The 12942-nt window shown below is 43.1% G+C and overlaps 1 protein-coding gene across 4 annotated transcripts in view; it reads left to right on the forward strand.

Moving 5' to 3' along the window:
* The window catches only part of HELZ (helicase with zinc finger), a 91408-nt gene that overhangs the window by 54376 nt on the left and 24090 nt on the right, over nucleotides 1-12942 (forward strand). For all 4 annotated transcript variants that reach the window (XM_071573511.1, XM_071573513.1, XM_071573514.1 and 1 more), the window contains 6 exons: nucleotides 153-331; nucleotides 2018-2136; nucleotides 3535-3680; nucleotides 6996-7143; nucleotides 9802-9985; nucleotides 12353-12581. In XM_071573511.1, the coding sequence (XP_071429612.1) occupies nucleotides 153-331; nucleotides 2018-2136; nucleotides 3535-3680; nucleotides 6996-7143; nucleotides 9802-9985; nucleotides 12353-12581 (1005 nt within the window). The remainder of the gene's footprint in view (nucleotides 1-152; nucleotides 332-2017; nucleotides 2137-3534; nucleotides 3681-6995; nucleotides 7144-9801; nucleotides 9986-12352; nucleotides 12582-12942) is intronic.

Consider the following 12942-nt stretch of genomic DNA (forward strand, 5'->3'; position numbering starts at 1 on the left):
GAAATCCAGCATATTTTAGCCTGTAATTCTGCACAGTGGTGATGCTTTGCTTCTTGAAGATGATATTTATTTAGCAGAAAGCAGAATATGTGAACTCTTAGGCTGTGGCTGTGCCCAAACCCTGTGGAAAACGAGCCCTTTTCCTTTTTCAGGGTATATTTCCGAAACCGCTGGGTGAAAACTGTGCACCCAGTTGTGCATCAGTACTGTCTGATCTCAAGCACACATTCCACCTTCCAGATGCCCCAGAAGGAGGACATTCTAAAGCAGAGAGTGGTAGTTGTTACTTTAAACACATCACAGTATCTGTGTCAGCTGGACCTTGAACCAGGTAAAGTAACCTCTGAGCAAGAATGTTCCTGCTTGAGAAATACCTTCCTCTTCCTGGGGTTCCTTCCTTACCCACTTCTTGCATCTGTTAACAAATAAAGTAAACAATGATCATCTTAAAATGCTCTTTTGGGTTTTTTTAATGAATAAATGTTTATTACAAAGCATTAAACTGCTGGCATTCAAATTAACCTTTCGCATATTCTTTCTTTTCCTTATTTAAAAAGAATTAAATAAAGGAGCAATACTGTGTATGATTTGGTGTTTCTGAGATCCAGGAGGGAAATTCTGTTTGAGATTCTGACTTAGAATATTCTGCTCATTAAGGTCATTACTCAGTGGAGCATGTAAGCCTGAATACACAGAGAGCTTTCCCCCTGTTTTATGAATTGTTCAGCTTTGCAAACAGCTCCCCCCCACAAGCTCCGTGCTGTGTTACCCTGATACATTCAGGGTTGTTTTCTAAACTGCAGCACATCAGACTGAGGTTTTGGGGCAGAGGCTGCTCAGGGTTTGTTGTTTTCATGATCTGCAAATGAAACCCATCTGCTTTTTGGAGAACATGGAATTTCTGTGCAGAGCTTGTTCAGATCAGTTTTTTATGTTTGTGTTTAGGCATTTGTTGCAACAGTGAAAACGAATATGGAATTTATGGTAAATATTTTCAGGTCTCCAGACAGAAAAAGCTGCTTTATTTGGCAACGAGCTGTGTACAGTCATGCCACAGTAATGGGTGTGCAGCTGTATGAAACTCCTCTTTTCTAAAGAGCATTGCTGCATTTTTATGTATGTCCTCCTAATTGGATGGTGCTCTAAGTCTTCTAATACTTTGCCTTAAACCTTAATGTATCACAGATATTAATGTATCACAGAGATCAATGTATCACAGAGATCAATGTATCACAGAGATCAATGTATCACAGAGATCAATGTATCACAGAGATCAATGTAGAAACCCACTTCTGCACCTCTCCTGAACTTCCATGTCATGAAATCCAGGTCTGCAGTGGCCAGTTTTTAACAAGTGCATGTTCTCCAGTGCAGAGATTCCCACCCACCCACCCATCCCTTGGTCCAATGTTACTGTGAGATTGAATTTAAATTTTCCTTCAACTTCTGTTCCTTTTTCCCCCCCAACATTCCTTTTAAGCCCATAACCAGCAAAATGCTCAGGTATGTGTGTGATTTTAATGGGAAATTCAGTGTATAAAATGTAGTTAACAGGACTCAAGTACATGAAGAAATCCTTGTTCTTGTCCTTGTCCAAAGCTCTTCAAGTCTCATGGTGGTGAAAAGACTTTGAGATTTGAGAAACCTCTGAGGGAGGTTTGCCAAGAGACATTTCTTCTTGGTAAAACACATTTAATTCCATGTATATGAGAAGGAAGAGGCAGATTTGTGGGCTCCTGCCAATGTCACTGCCAGTCAGGTGACCACTGTTGGTCATTTGATGGGTCTGAAAATCCTTCATGTGGTTTATTGTAGTCATAGTAATTAATTTGTGTAAACCATTTTTTTCCCAAGTTTTGGATGCTGTCAGAATACAGAACACTAAGTTCCATTTTTTGTGTTATTTTTTGGGTGCTATCAGAGCACAGAAGGTTAAGTTCAGTTTCTTGTTTGGTTATCAGTGTTTATTTTGTCATGTTTCAGGTTTCATTTATTTGCTGCTATCTCTGTGTTACAGGGTTTTTTACACACATTCTGTTGGATGAAGCTGCTCAAGCCATGGAGTGTGAAACTATTATGCCTCTAGCCCTGGCTAATAAAAACACCAGGATTGTCTTGGCTGGAGACCACATGCAGGTAAGAGCTGTGGAATTTTGGAGTATAAAGTGCACAGATCTATCTATGTAATATTTGTATTTATATATTTAAATTACTGAGCTGCTCCAAGATGGGGAAACCAAACAAAATTCAAGGGAGCTTATTTGGATAAGATATGGGATAGTTATTACAGTCAGGAGTTTATGGTATTCCCTGTTGATTTCTGAAAGAGTTCAAGGACATGGAGTGTCTGTACTATGACTTGGACAACTCCTGTTAAATTTTTACTAGAAGCATCATGATGTGGTGAGGGTTTGGACAGTAAGAAATAGGGAACTGGACCTGGCCAGTGCCTTTGTGTCCCTGTGATGTGCTGGGAGCTGCTGGGCTTGGAGGGTTCAAAGCTCTGATTGTGGCTGTCATTTTGCATGCTTGGGAAAGTCAGCTCTCCTTGCTCTATTGATTCAGGCCAGATTTATTTGCTTTTATACCTTTGGCTTTAGTTCTGGAAGCATTTCACACCAGCAGGGGAGTGGCTGTTGGTGCAGTGACAAACTTGGTGTTGCCACCTGTGATTTAATACTGCAGATCATTTTCAAGCCATGATGTCAGGAATCCCAAGGACTGGGGTAGTGCTTGTTAAACACAGATCTCAAAAGTGCTTTCCAGGAGGCTGAAATTCTTGCCCCTTCAGGCTTGGTCTCCCCAGCCCAGCTGAGGGGGTGAAGCTTTGGCCTGTTTGTCTCAGGTTCCTCTGTAGCTCAGGTTCTCACAGAGACTCATCAGGTGTCCTGTATTTACACCTCAAAAATACTGTTTAGCTGAAGTGAAGCTCAGCCTCAGAATCTGAATAATGTGTATTCAGAATGACAAAATACATTGGCTTCATTTCTACATTTTGAAATTTCCTTTTAAAAATCTCTTTCATCATCTCTGGTTCTGTTTTTCCTGCTCTAATAGATGGTGGGCTTATTGTTAAACAAGCCCAGTAGTAGTTTAGTGTAACAGTAACTGGGTCACTTGGGGTTTTGCTTTTTCAACAACATTCTCTTTAGCTTTTTAAATTGTGTTAAAATGTCTTCATTTTCTGATCTGTATTATTTGCAGTAGTAGCTCAATTGTAAAGTGGTTGTCAGAGTAGTGGTGTAATCTCATTCAAAACACAGATTGGGGTGTTAAGCTTAGATGTAAGGGCTCTTCTCTTTGCATAGTTATTGAATGTTTTGTTATTCCTGTTAGACCATGCTGGTCTTTGGTCACTTTTGGGGTAGGAATGGGCATTTCTGTGGAATAGCCACGGTCTGTCCTCCAGCTCGGGCTGTGCAGCAAAAGTGAGGTTTTGTTCTTGATTTGATGCAAAATACTGATGTTGGGAGCATGAAATTCCGAGTCCACATCCTTAGTTACGTTTTCTTTGTGTGTGTGTGTCTATTACAGCTCAGTCCTTTTGTCTACAGTGAATTTGCCAGGGAGAGGAACCTGCACGTGTCGCTGCTGGACCGGCTGTACGAGCACTACCCGGCCGAGTTCCCGTGCCGCATCCTGCTCTGTGAGAACTATCGCTCCCATGAAGCAATCATCAAGTAGGTGTGAACTTTTTCACTGTATCACGTGTCCTTTAACTGCTGGCAGAGAGCCCAAGGACAGCCAAGCACAGCTCAAGTGCCTCTGTGATGAAATCTTGGTTGTTTCCAAGTTAATTAGTGAAGTGATTCCTCGTTAGGAGTTTGGTCTGGTAGAACAGAAGTGTCGCAGGTTTGGCCTGGCTGTTGCCAACCCTGGACTGACCCCTCCTTCCCCCTCCCAGAACTTTCCCAGCAAAGGAAAGGGAAAAGAACTGAAAAGAAATGCACTCAAAAGAAACTGAACTGAATAAAAAGAATAAATTATATTTTCTAGCATTTACAACCACACTGTATACACAGTAGGTAGGATCCCACCCCCAGGGGACAGGGAAAAGGGAAAAAGGGGACTGAGACCCTGGAAAATTGAGAAGAAAACAAAACCAAACCAAAAGAAACAAATGAATCAGACAAACACAATTAGAAACCTCAAGGAAGGGGAACAAGCATGAAACAATCTCACCCAGGACAAAGAACCACCAACAGCTGGAGGGATCAGACTCCAACACCCACGAGCTCCCCTGGCAGAGGAAGGAAAGCCCAAACCACTCCCCCCCTGCTATGTGGAAGACACGTGGAATATTTGGAACCTCCTTAGATACAGTGGTTACTGAGGAAGCCATGGGGCAAACCAGTACGAGAAGCCAGTTGGTTGTGTGGCTCGTTCAGGTGGGATGCAGGACTTGCACACTAAACCAACACAGAGCTAACCTTTCCTTTTTAGCCTTCCCTTTTTACCCATCATACACTGTATTTTACAGGCTCTGTGTTTCTTTGAGCCATTTCACAATTGTACATTCACTGGGGTGGATTATCCTGGAATGGCAAGCTGTGGGCAGTGCAAGGAACATATGGATGTGCAACTGTGAGCAGGAGGAAATAGGTCACATTTTCAGTGTGTTTCTTTACTGTTGACATCCTTTGTAACTTCTTTCAAGACACATTAATCAGTGGGTTTGCATTTTTCTGCTGTGATAAACTAATGGCTGCCAGTGCAATGAGCTCATCCGTGAGCTGTGCTAGAAAGAAGAAATGCAGTCATGGGGAAAAATGCTAAAGTTTAAATCCTGGCTCAAATATGTACTGAGGAATATTATGTTGGTATCCAGTCAGGCTAATTAGGTTATCACTGTGTTCAAAGCAAAAGCAGAAATATTTAAGTGCTCTGGGGAATCAAAAGTGAGAACGTGAAGTATTTTCTTACATAGCTTGATCTGTCTTCACTTTGTGGACTCTGTAATTATAGACTCAGTGATGCTGCATTTCTTACACATTTCTTGGAACTGTGAGTTTGAAATGAGAGAACATTTGAAAAGGAAGGGATTGTTTCAGCTTTTGTTTAGAGATCCCTTCCACGACATTTGCCTCAGAAAGACCATGAAATTTCACTTCAGCACTTGGAGTTCAGACAGTGAGTTCCTAGAAGGACCCACTGTGGTGAACACTGAGGTGAGAACTGCAGGGGCACCACCAGGGCTGGTCTGCTGAGAGTCCAGTGTGCCCAGTCCCACTGGGAAGTGCTGCTGTGGGAAGTGGAACCAGCTGAGCACTCAGGGTGGTCCTTTAGGAACTGGCTCAAGTCTACTTTTCTGTCCAATGTGGAATTTCCCCTGACAAATGGGACCATGACACTTAAGACAGGAGTGAGTATAGGATGATGGTTCCTGGAGAGCTCATTCATCATCCCAACCTCACTGAAATACAGACACCAGGAGAAATTAAAGGCAGAACAAGCCCTGAGTTCAGTCTGCTTTGCAGCTGCTGTCTCCTTGTCAGGCTGTGTTCAGGTCCTGCAGCACTGAGTGATGTTCCAAAGAACACTGAGGTTGGAGGCTGAGCTTTGAGAAGTTGGATTGTACCAGAATTCACCATTCACTGTAAGGCAGTACAATGCTCTGTTGGGCATGCAATAGTCTGCAGGGCTTAGAGTGCTACCAGTGGCAACCTGCAGCCTCTTCTTGCTGCCTTTTTCATAAAATCACAGAATCAGTTGGGTTGGAAGAGACCTCGAGATCATCAAGTCCAACCCTTGATCCAGCCCCACTGTGATCACCAGATCATGGCACTCAGTGCCACGTCCAGTCTCACCTTAAACACCTCCAGGGTCGGAGAATCCACCCCCTCTGTGGGCAGCCCATTCCAATGCCTGAGCACTCTCTCTGTAAAGAGTTTTTTCTTGATACCCAACCTAAACCTCCCCTGGCAGAGCTTGAGCCCCTGCCCTCTTGTTCTCCTGCTGGTTGCCTGAGAGAAGAGACCAATCCCCACCTGGGTACAACATCCTTTCATGTAGTTGTAGAGAGTGCTGAGGTCACCTCTGAGCCTCCTCTTCTCCAGGCTGAACACCCCCAGCTCCCTCAGCCTCTCCCCACAGCACTTGTGCTCCAGTCCCTTCTCCAGCCTCCTTGCTCTTCTCTTCTCAGTTGGGTTGGAAGAGACCTCTGAGATCACCAAGTCCAACCCTTGATCCAACCCCACTGTGATCACTCTGGCACTCTGTGCCCTGGGCTGGTGATCACAGTGGGGTTGGATCAAGACATGGTGGATTCTCTGTCCCTGGAGGTGTTTAAGAGGACACTCAGTGCCACATCCAGTCCCTTCTCCAGCCTCGCTGCTCTTCTCTGGCCCTGCTCCAGCCCCTCACTCCATTCAGTCTGCCTTCTTCCCTCCTGCTTTTCACCATCAAAGCAGTTCTTGCCTCATCTCTTTTCCAGTCAGCCAGCTCTGGAGTGGCTGCTGCCAGCAGAGGAACTGTGCCCTGCTTGTGTTTCTGATGTCCAGCAGCATAGATTGGCCTGCAGTGGAAGCCACAGAGGAAAAGGTTGCTTGAAAACTCAACTCTTGGCTTGTGTCCTGCTCAGTACACACAAAATCTGTAGTAAATTTATGTTCCAAATTCAGTAACTCTTCACTGGCTCATCTGGGCAGTAACCCATGCCAGGCAGCAAGTGTTCTCCTTGCCCAGTTTGCAGCCACCAGAACTCTGAGTGAAACATCAGTGAGAATGTTCATAACTTTGTCAAGCTTTAGATTAGAAGGAAAAACAGCCTTTGTAGAAAAACTGTTGGAAAAGCATATTTTTAGTGCCTTCTGCTCTGTCTGTAGTGTGGAAATACCAGTTCAGAGAAACCACTTGAAGATGCTGTATAGTAATTAGTGGTTCTGTTTCCCTTCTGAAGTATTTTGTGGTTGCATATTTTATCAGTGAGATTTGCATATTTTTTCAGTGAGCTCATGTGTAGACTCCACGTTTTATCCTGTTTTGCCTTGTTACAGTTACACATCTGAGCTTTTCTATGAAGGCAAACTGATGGCAAGTGGGAAGCAGCCAGCACACAAAGATTTCTACCCTCTGACTTTCTTCACAGCACGTGGGGAAGATGTGCAAGAAAAAAACAGTACAGCTTTTTACAATAATGCAGAGGTAACTCTTTGGCTTTATTCTTGATGGTTTCCTTAAGGCTCCCCCCAAATTTACTGCAGGTGGAAGACATAAACTGTCCTCTCCTAGGAGGAGTTTGCTAAACATGATGTGGTGAAAGTTGCAATGGTAGTAAACATTTCCACTAATTTATCCCCTTTTTGCCTTTGCAAATTGTGAGCTGCATATTGTTCTCTCAGGCTCATTCTTCAGGATGTCTTTGCTGGTGTGACATTCTGATAGATGTATCTTAGCAACTGAGAGTAACTGCAATTTGAAATAAAACTCAGATTTCTCTGACTGTTGTAGAAATGTTCCCACTCAGATGAGACTCCTCTGGAGTAACATTTCATATTTGCTTTAATATGTTTGGGATCAGTGTTGAACTGATCATGGGAGATGAGACCTTTTTAGGTGAGAACTTACTCTCCATATGTTTGTTTCACAGAGATTTACTTGTGTTCTTCAAAAATGATTTTCTATCTCATTTCCTCCTTTGTATTTAAAAAAACCCAACAATCCAAACTCACAAAATCAAACCACAAACAGATGCAGCAACACCCACTTCCCATCCTTGACCTGATAATAATTCTTGTAATGGAAAGGTGCCTTTTTCCAGTCAGGGCAGGGAGAGAAAATCATAGAAATATCACAAATTTTCTTCAGCTTAGGAGGAATTTTAACTTACTGGGCTGCAGTTTAGCAGCAGTTCTTGTTATGAGTTGTTTTCCCTTGTTGATCTTGGTGTGTTTCATCTGATGCCCAATTTTAAACCTGTTTGTTGTTGTTATGCTGCACTTAATACATTCTTTGATGTATTAAAATACCTACTAAAATCAGAAGCTTCAGTGACTTCTGGACACATCACTGAAAAAAACAAACCCTGACCACTTTCATTAATCTACTTGGATTACTTTGTCATTAAAAAAAAAGTTGTAAAAGACCTAAAAATATCTTCAGTGACCAAAAAAAGTGTGAGTCATTAATGGCCAGAGGCAGAAATGAAGGGCAGTGGCTGCAGAAACCCCAACAGCCAAACTGGGCTTGGATGATGAGGCAGATCCTGCTGTTTGACCCTTAATGGCCATTTGCATTGGGGCATCTCATGGTTCACTGGGGCCCATATTAGCAATTAATCTGCAAAATACACTTGCCCTTTTTAGTCTTAGTTCTAAAATCTCCCTGTGGTGTTAACTTCAAATACATACCCAAGGGCTTTGTGCCTTCAGAGGAGCTTGCCAGGATACCTACAAAAATCATTATTTTTGTGCTGTGGTTTTCATAGATATCAAAGTTTATTCTACCTGGTTTTTATATACAATTTATCTCACAAAAAGTTGCTCCAAAACAGCCACATATTTTCACTGCCATCTAAAATTACCCAAAAGAAACTACTTGTGACTTTTTAAGAATGAACAGATATTGTTTTTAGCTTTAAGAGGCTGAGCTGGCATTTGTGCTGCTGAAGGAAAACTGCATCATCAATTAGATTGCTTTAAATAGCTGGAGAAATATTTATTGAGTGACATATTGAATGGAAATTAAAAAAAAACAAAGAAAAGGAAGCTGTGTGGTGCAGTCCCTCTGTGTGGGGTGTTGAAAGGAGCTGCTGCAGCAGGAGGAGACTTTGAGCCTGTGTGCTCACAGGAAGGGCTTTTCAGGTTTTATTACACATTAGTCTTCTCAGGTAGCACTTTGCATGGTCTTTCATTGAGGGGAACTGGCAGTGTGTGAATAATGTGGAATTCCCAGTGATACCCTTTGGAATGGGAAGTGACTGTGCTCTGGTATATGGACTCTCTTTTTGGAGTTAACAGGTTCTAAGATGACATACATAAAATCCAGAATAAAACTACAATAATCTGTATTTAGGCAGCAGATTTACTGAGGGAAATTACATCAAGTATGGGAAGGCTGGTTCTGCTGTACTTGACATTTTCATAAGAATGAAAATTAAGATTATTAATATAATTTTCAAGTTAGTACTTTAAAGATGACATTTCAAGATACCAAAAGGGTACGTACAGTGGAGTAAACACATTATTTTAATATGTGATATTTTAAGAATCATTGAATGGATTGGGTTGGAAAAGCCCTCCGAGATCATCAAGTCCAACCCTTGGTCCAACTCCAGTCCCTTTACCAGATCATGGCACTCAGTGCCACGGCCAAGCTCAGGTGAAAATCCTCCAGGGATGGGGAATCCACCCCCTCTCTGGGCAGCCCATTCCAGTCCCTGAGCACTCTCTCTGGACAGAATTGTTTTCTGATATCCAACCTAAACCTGCCCTGGCAGAGCTTGAGCCCATCGTGCCCCCTTGTCCTATTGCTGAGTGCCTGGGAGAAGAGACCAACCCCCACCTGGCCAGAACTTCCCTTCAGGCAGTTCCAGACAGTGCTGAGGTCACCTCTGAGCCTCCTCTTCTCCAGGCTGAACACCCCCAGCTCCCTCAGCCTCTCCCCACAGCACTTGTGCTCCAGTCCCTTCTCCAGCCTCGTTGCTCTTCTCTGGCCCCGCTCCAGCCCCTCAATCTCTTGCCCACTGTAGAACACAAAACTGTTCTAGTGTAATACTGTGTCCTGTAAGTGCTTTAAAATTCCAATTCCCTTTCCATCTCAAAGAACAGACTGTACTTTTAAGCCTGCTGCCTTTGTTTGCAGGTGTTTGAGGTGGTGGAGCGTGTGGAGGAGCTGAGGAGGAAGTGGCCCGTGGCCTGGGGCAAGCTGGACGACGGCAGCATCGGGGTGGTGACGCCCTACGCCGACCAGGTGTTCCGGATCCGCGCCGAGCTGCGCAAGAAGAGGCTGTCGGACGTCAGCGTGGAGAGGGTGCTCAACGTGCAGGGTGAGGGGCAGGGGCAGCATCCAACCCAGTGGGACACAGCACAGTCCTGCCTTTTATTCAGTGCTGGGGAACCCACCGAAGGCATGGGCAACAAATCTTTTGTGTTCCCAGGTTTATATCCTGAGTTACAGCTGAAACTCCCTTCCCACAGTTAAGCAATTTTGGGTGACTGAACAGCTCCAATGGGCTGCTCTTATCTCTGCTGCTCTGTATTTCCTTTAACTAAGCAATGTTACAGCTTCAGGCCTCTAACCTGGACAGGTTTGCTGATTTACTTCTTACAGGGTGATTGAAGGAAACAATCCAGTCCAACAGAACAGAACAAAATCCTTCCTTTAACTCAGTGCTGGGAACGGGGGGGTGACTCCACCAAATATATGGTCAACAATTTACTTCTTATAGGGTGATTTGAGGAAACAATCCAATCCAACAGAACAGAACAAAATCCTTCCTTTTATTCAGTGCTGGGAACATGGGGGGTGACTCCACCAAATATATGGTCAACAATTTACTTCTTATAGGGTGATTTGAGGAAACAATCCAATCCAACAGAACAGAACAAAATCCTTCCTTTTATTCAGTGCTGGGAACATGGGGAGTGACCCCACCAAATATATGGTCAACAAATCTTTTGTGTTTCCAGGTTTATATACTGAGTTACAGCTGAAACCAACACCCTCCCCAAAGTTAAGCAGGATATTTTGTGTGACTGAACAGCTCCAATGGGCTGCTCTTACCTCTGCTGCTCTGTATTTCCTCTAACTAAGCAATGTTACAGCTTCAGGCCTCTAACCTGGACAGGTTTGCTGATTTATTTCTTCCAGCTCAGCCTCTAATCTAGAGTGATTTAAGGAAACAATCCAGTCCAGTAGAATAGAACAAAATTCTTCCTTTTATTCAGCTCTGGGAACATGGGGGATAATTCCACCAAAGGATGTTCCACAAGACCTCTGTGTTTCCAGGTTTATATACTCAGTGACAAGTGACAACCCCTCCCCAAAGTTAAGCAGGATATTCTGGGTGACTGAACAGCTCCAATGGGCTGCTCTTACCTCTGCACCTCTGTATGTCCTTTAACTAAGCAATGGTACAGCTTCAGGCCTCTAACCTGGACAGGTGTGCTGATTTATTTCTTCCAGCTCAGCCTCTCATCTAAACAGGGGTTTTGGTTTATTTCTTAAAGTTCATCTTACAGCAACAGGGTTAAATTCCTCTTTGCCTAGAGCTCTGCATGGCTAAGAGAGCTGACAGACTTAGGTACAAGCTAAAATTAAAATGAACATAAAATACAAAGTTAGTACAGCTCTGATTAAAAATTAGTAAAGATCATATGATTTTATGGAGAAGGGATAAAATCCATTTTCTTGAGGGGTCCAGCAGTTCTCTGGCTCAGAGGAGGCCAAGGAAGGGAAAACTGGGACGTTAATTAACTGGGAAGTTAATTCAGACTTAGTAAAACAATCCTGCTCCAAGCAGAGCTGTGCCACAGGTGCTGTTGCAACACTGGCTACCAAAGTAATAAAGATGTGAGATTTCTCTCTTTTCAAAATGAGGTTCAAGCTTGCTTAAAAAATAACTGAGTGAAAAATATGAGAACTGATAGTTTTTAACATAAGGAGAGGGCCGGAGTTCCAAATAAAAATGTAACAAGGCTTTAGCCTCAAAATGTTTCACTGATTTTTTGCATCTGTGGGATGAACTGTAGAAAGGAATCCAGAGATTTAGGTATTTCTTCCTGGAATCACATTGATAACAGGAATTTTGTGTAGGCATAGCCTGTTGCCAGGTTGCACTTTTAGTCAGGAATAAACAGAGGCAGATAATAAAGTAACTGAGTGACAGTGAGTGGTTTGCTCTGGTTTTTCATGGTAGATATTGGTATATTTGAAAAATTTTAAAATACGAATCGAGAATGTCCAGAACTTTTGTGTAAAGTAAAATAAACTCAAGATTTCTTATTGGCTGAGTAAATCACAGAGTCCCAGACTGTTCTGAGCTGGAACAGACCCACAAGGATCAGCGAGTCCAACTCTCAAGTCAGTGGCCCACACAGGGGATTGAACCCATGACCTTGGCATTGTTACAGCCAAGTTTTAGCCAACTGAGACTGGCATTGTTGTGAAGATAATTGAGATTGCAGAAAGCTCTGGAGTGATTAATATCAAAGTGAAAAATAAAGTTTTTAAAGAGGAAATATTCTTGTAACAGAATATACTATTTATAGTGCATCTTTTAAAAGTTTTAAACCTTATTACTCTTGCCTAAAGCTGTTCTGGGAAGGGCAGCTCCAGCTGAGGGGACAGGTGTGAGGTGTGGCTGTGGCAGAGGCAGCAGCAGCTGCTCAGACCTTGGTGTGTCTCGTTGCAGGGAAGCAGTTCCGGGTGCTGTTCCTGAGCACGGTGCGGACACGGCACACCTGCAAACACAAGCAGACCCCCATCAAGAGGAAAGAGCAGCTGCTGGAGGACTCCACAGAAGACCTGGATTATGGTTTTCTGTCCAACTACAAACTTCTCAACACTGCCATTACCAGAGCACAATCCTTGGTAGCTGTGGTGGGAGATCCCATTGCTTTGTGTTCCATTGGGAGATGCAGGTACTTCGTGTGTGTTCCTTGGTTAACCAGGGCTGAGGGTACCAAAAATGTGCTTATCTGGGGCTGCTGGGTTTAGTAAAGTGCTGGAACAGCCTGCAGAGCAATGAGATACCTGCACTGGGCATTGATAAACTGCCTTTTCACTTGTTTGTATTGCTTGAATTTTCACTTGACAGTCACCATTGAAGATGCTTCATTTTACTTTCTAGTAGAGTGTTTTTTGTACACCTTTTACAATTCTATGAATAAATAAAAGTAATGTATAATTTGAAGTTAAAAATTCTGATCTAATGTATTTTGAAGTTGTATATTATGCTGGTTGTAGGATGGCAGAAGGCTTGAACAACATTATTTATGCTTT

The sequence above is a fragment of the Pithys albifrons genome, chromosome 19 (genome assembly GCF_047495875.1).
Source record: "Pithys albifrons albifrons isolate INPA30051 chromosome 19, PitAlb_v1, whole genome shotgun sequence".
Lineage (NCBI taxonomy): Eukaryota > Metazoa > Chordata > Aves > Passeriformes > Thamnophilidae > Pithys > Pithys albifrons.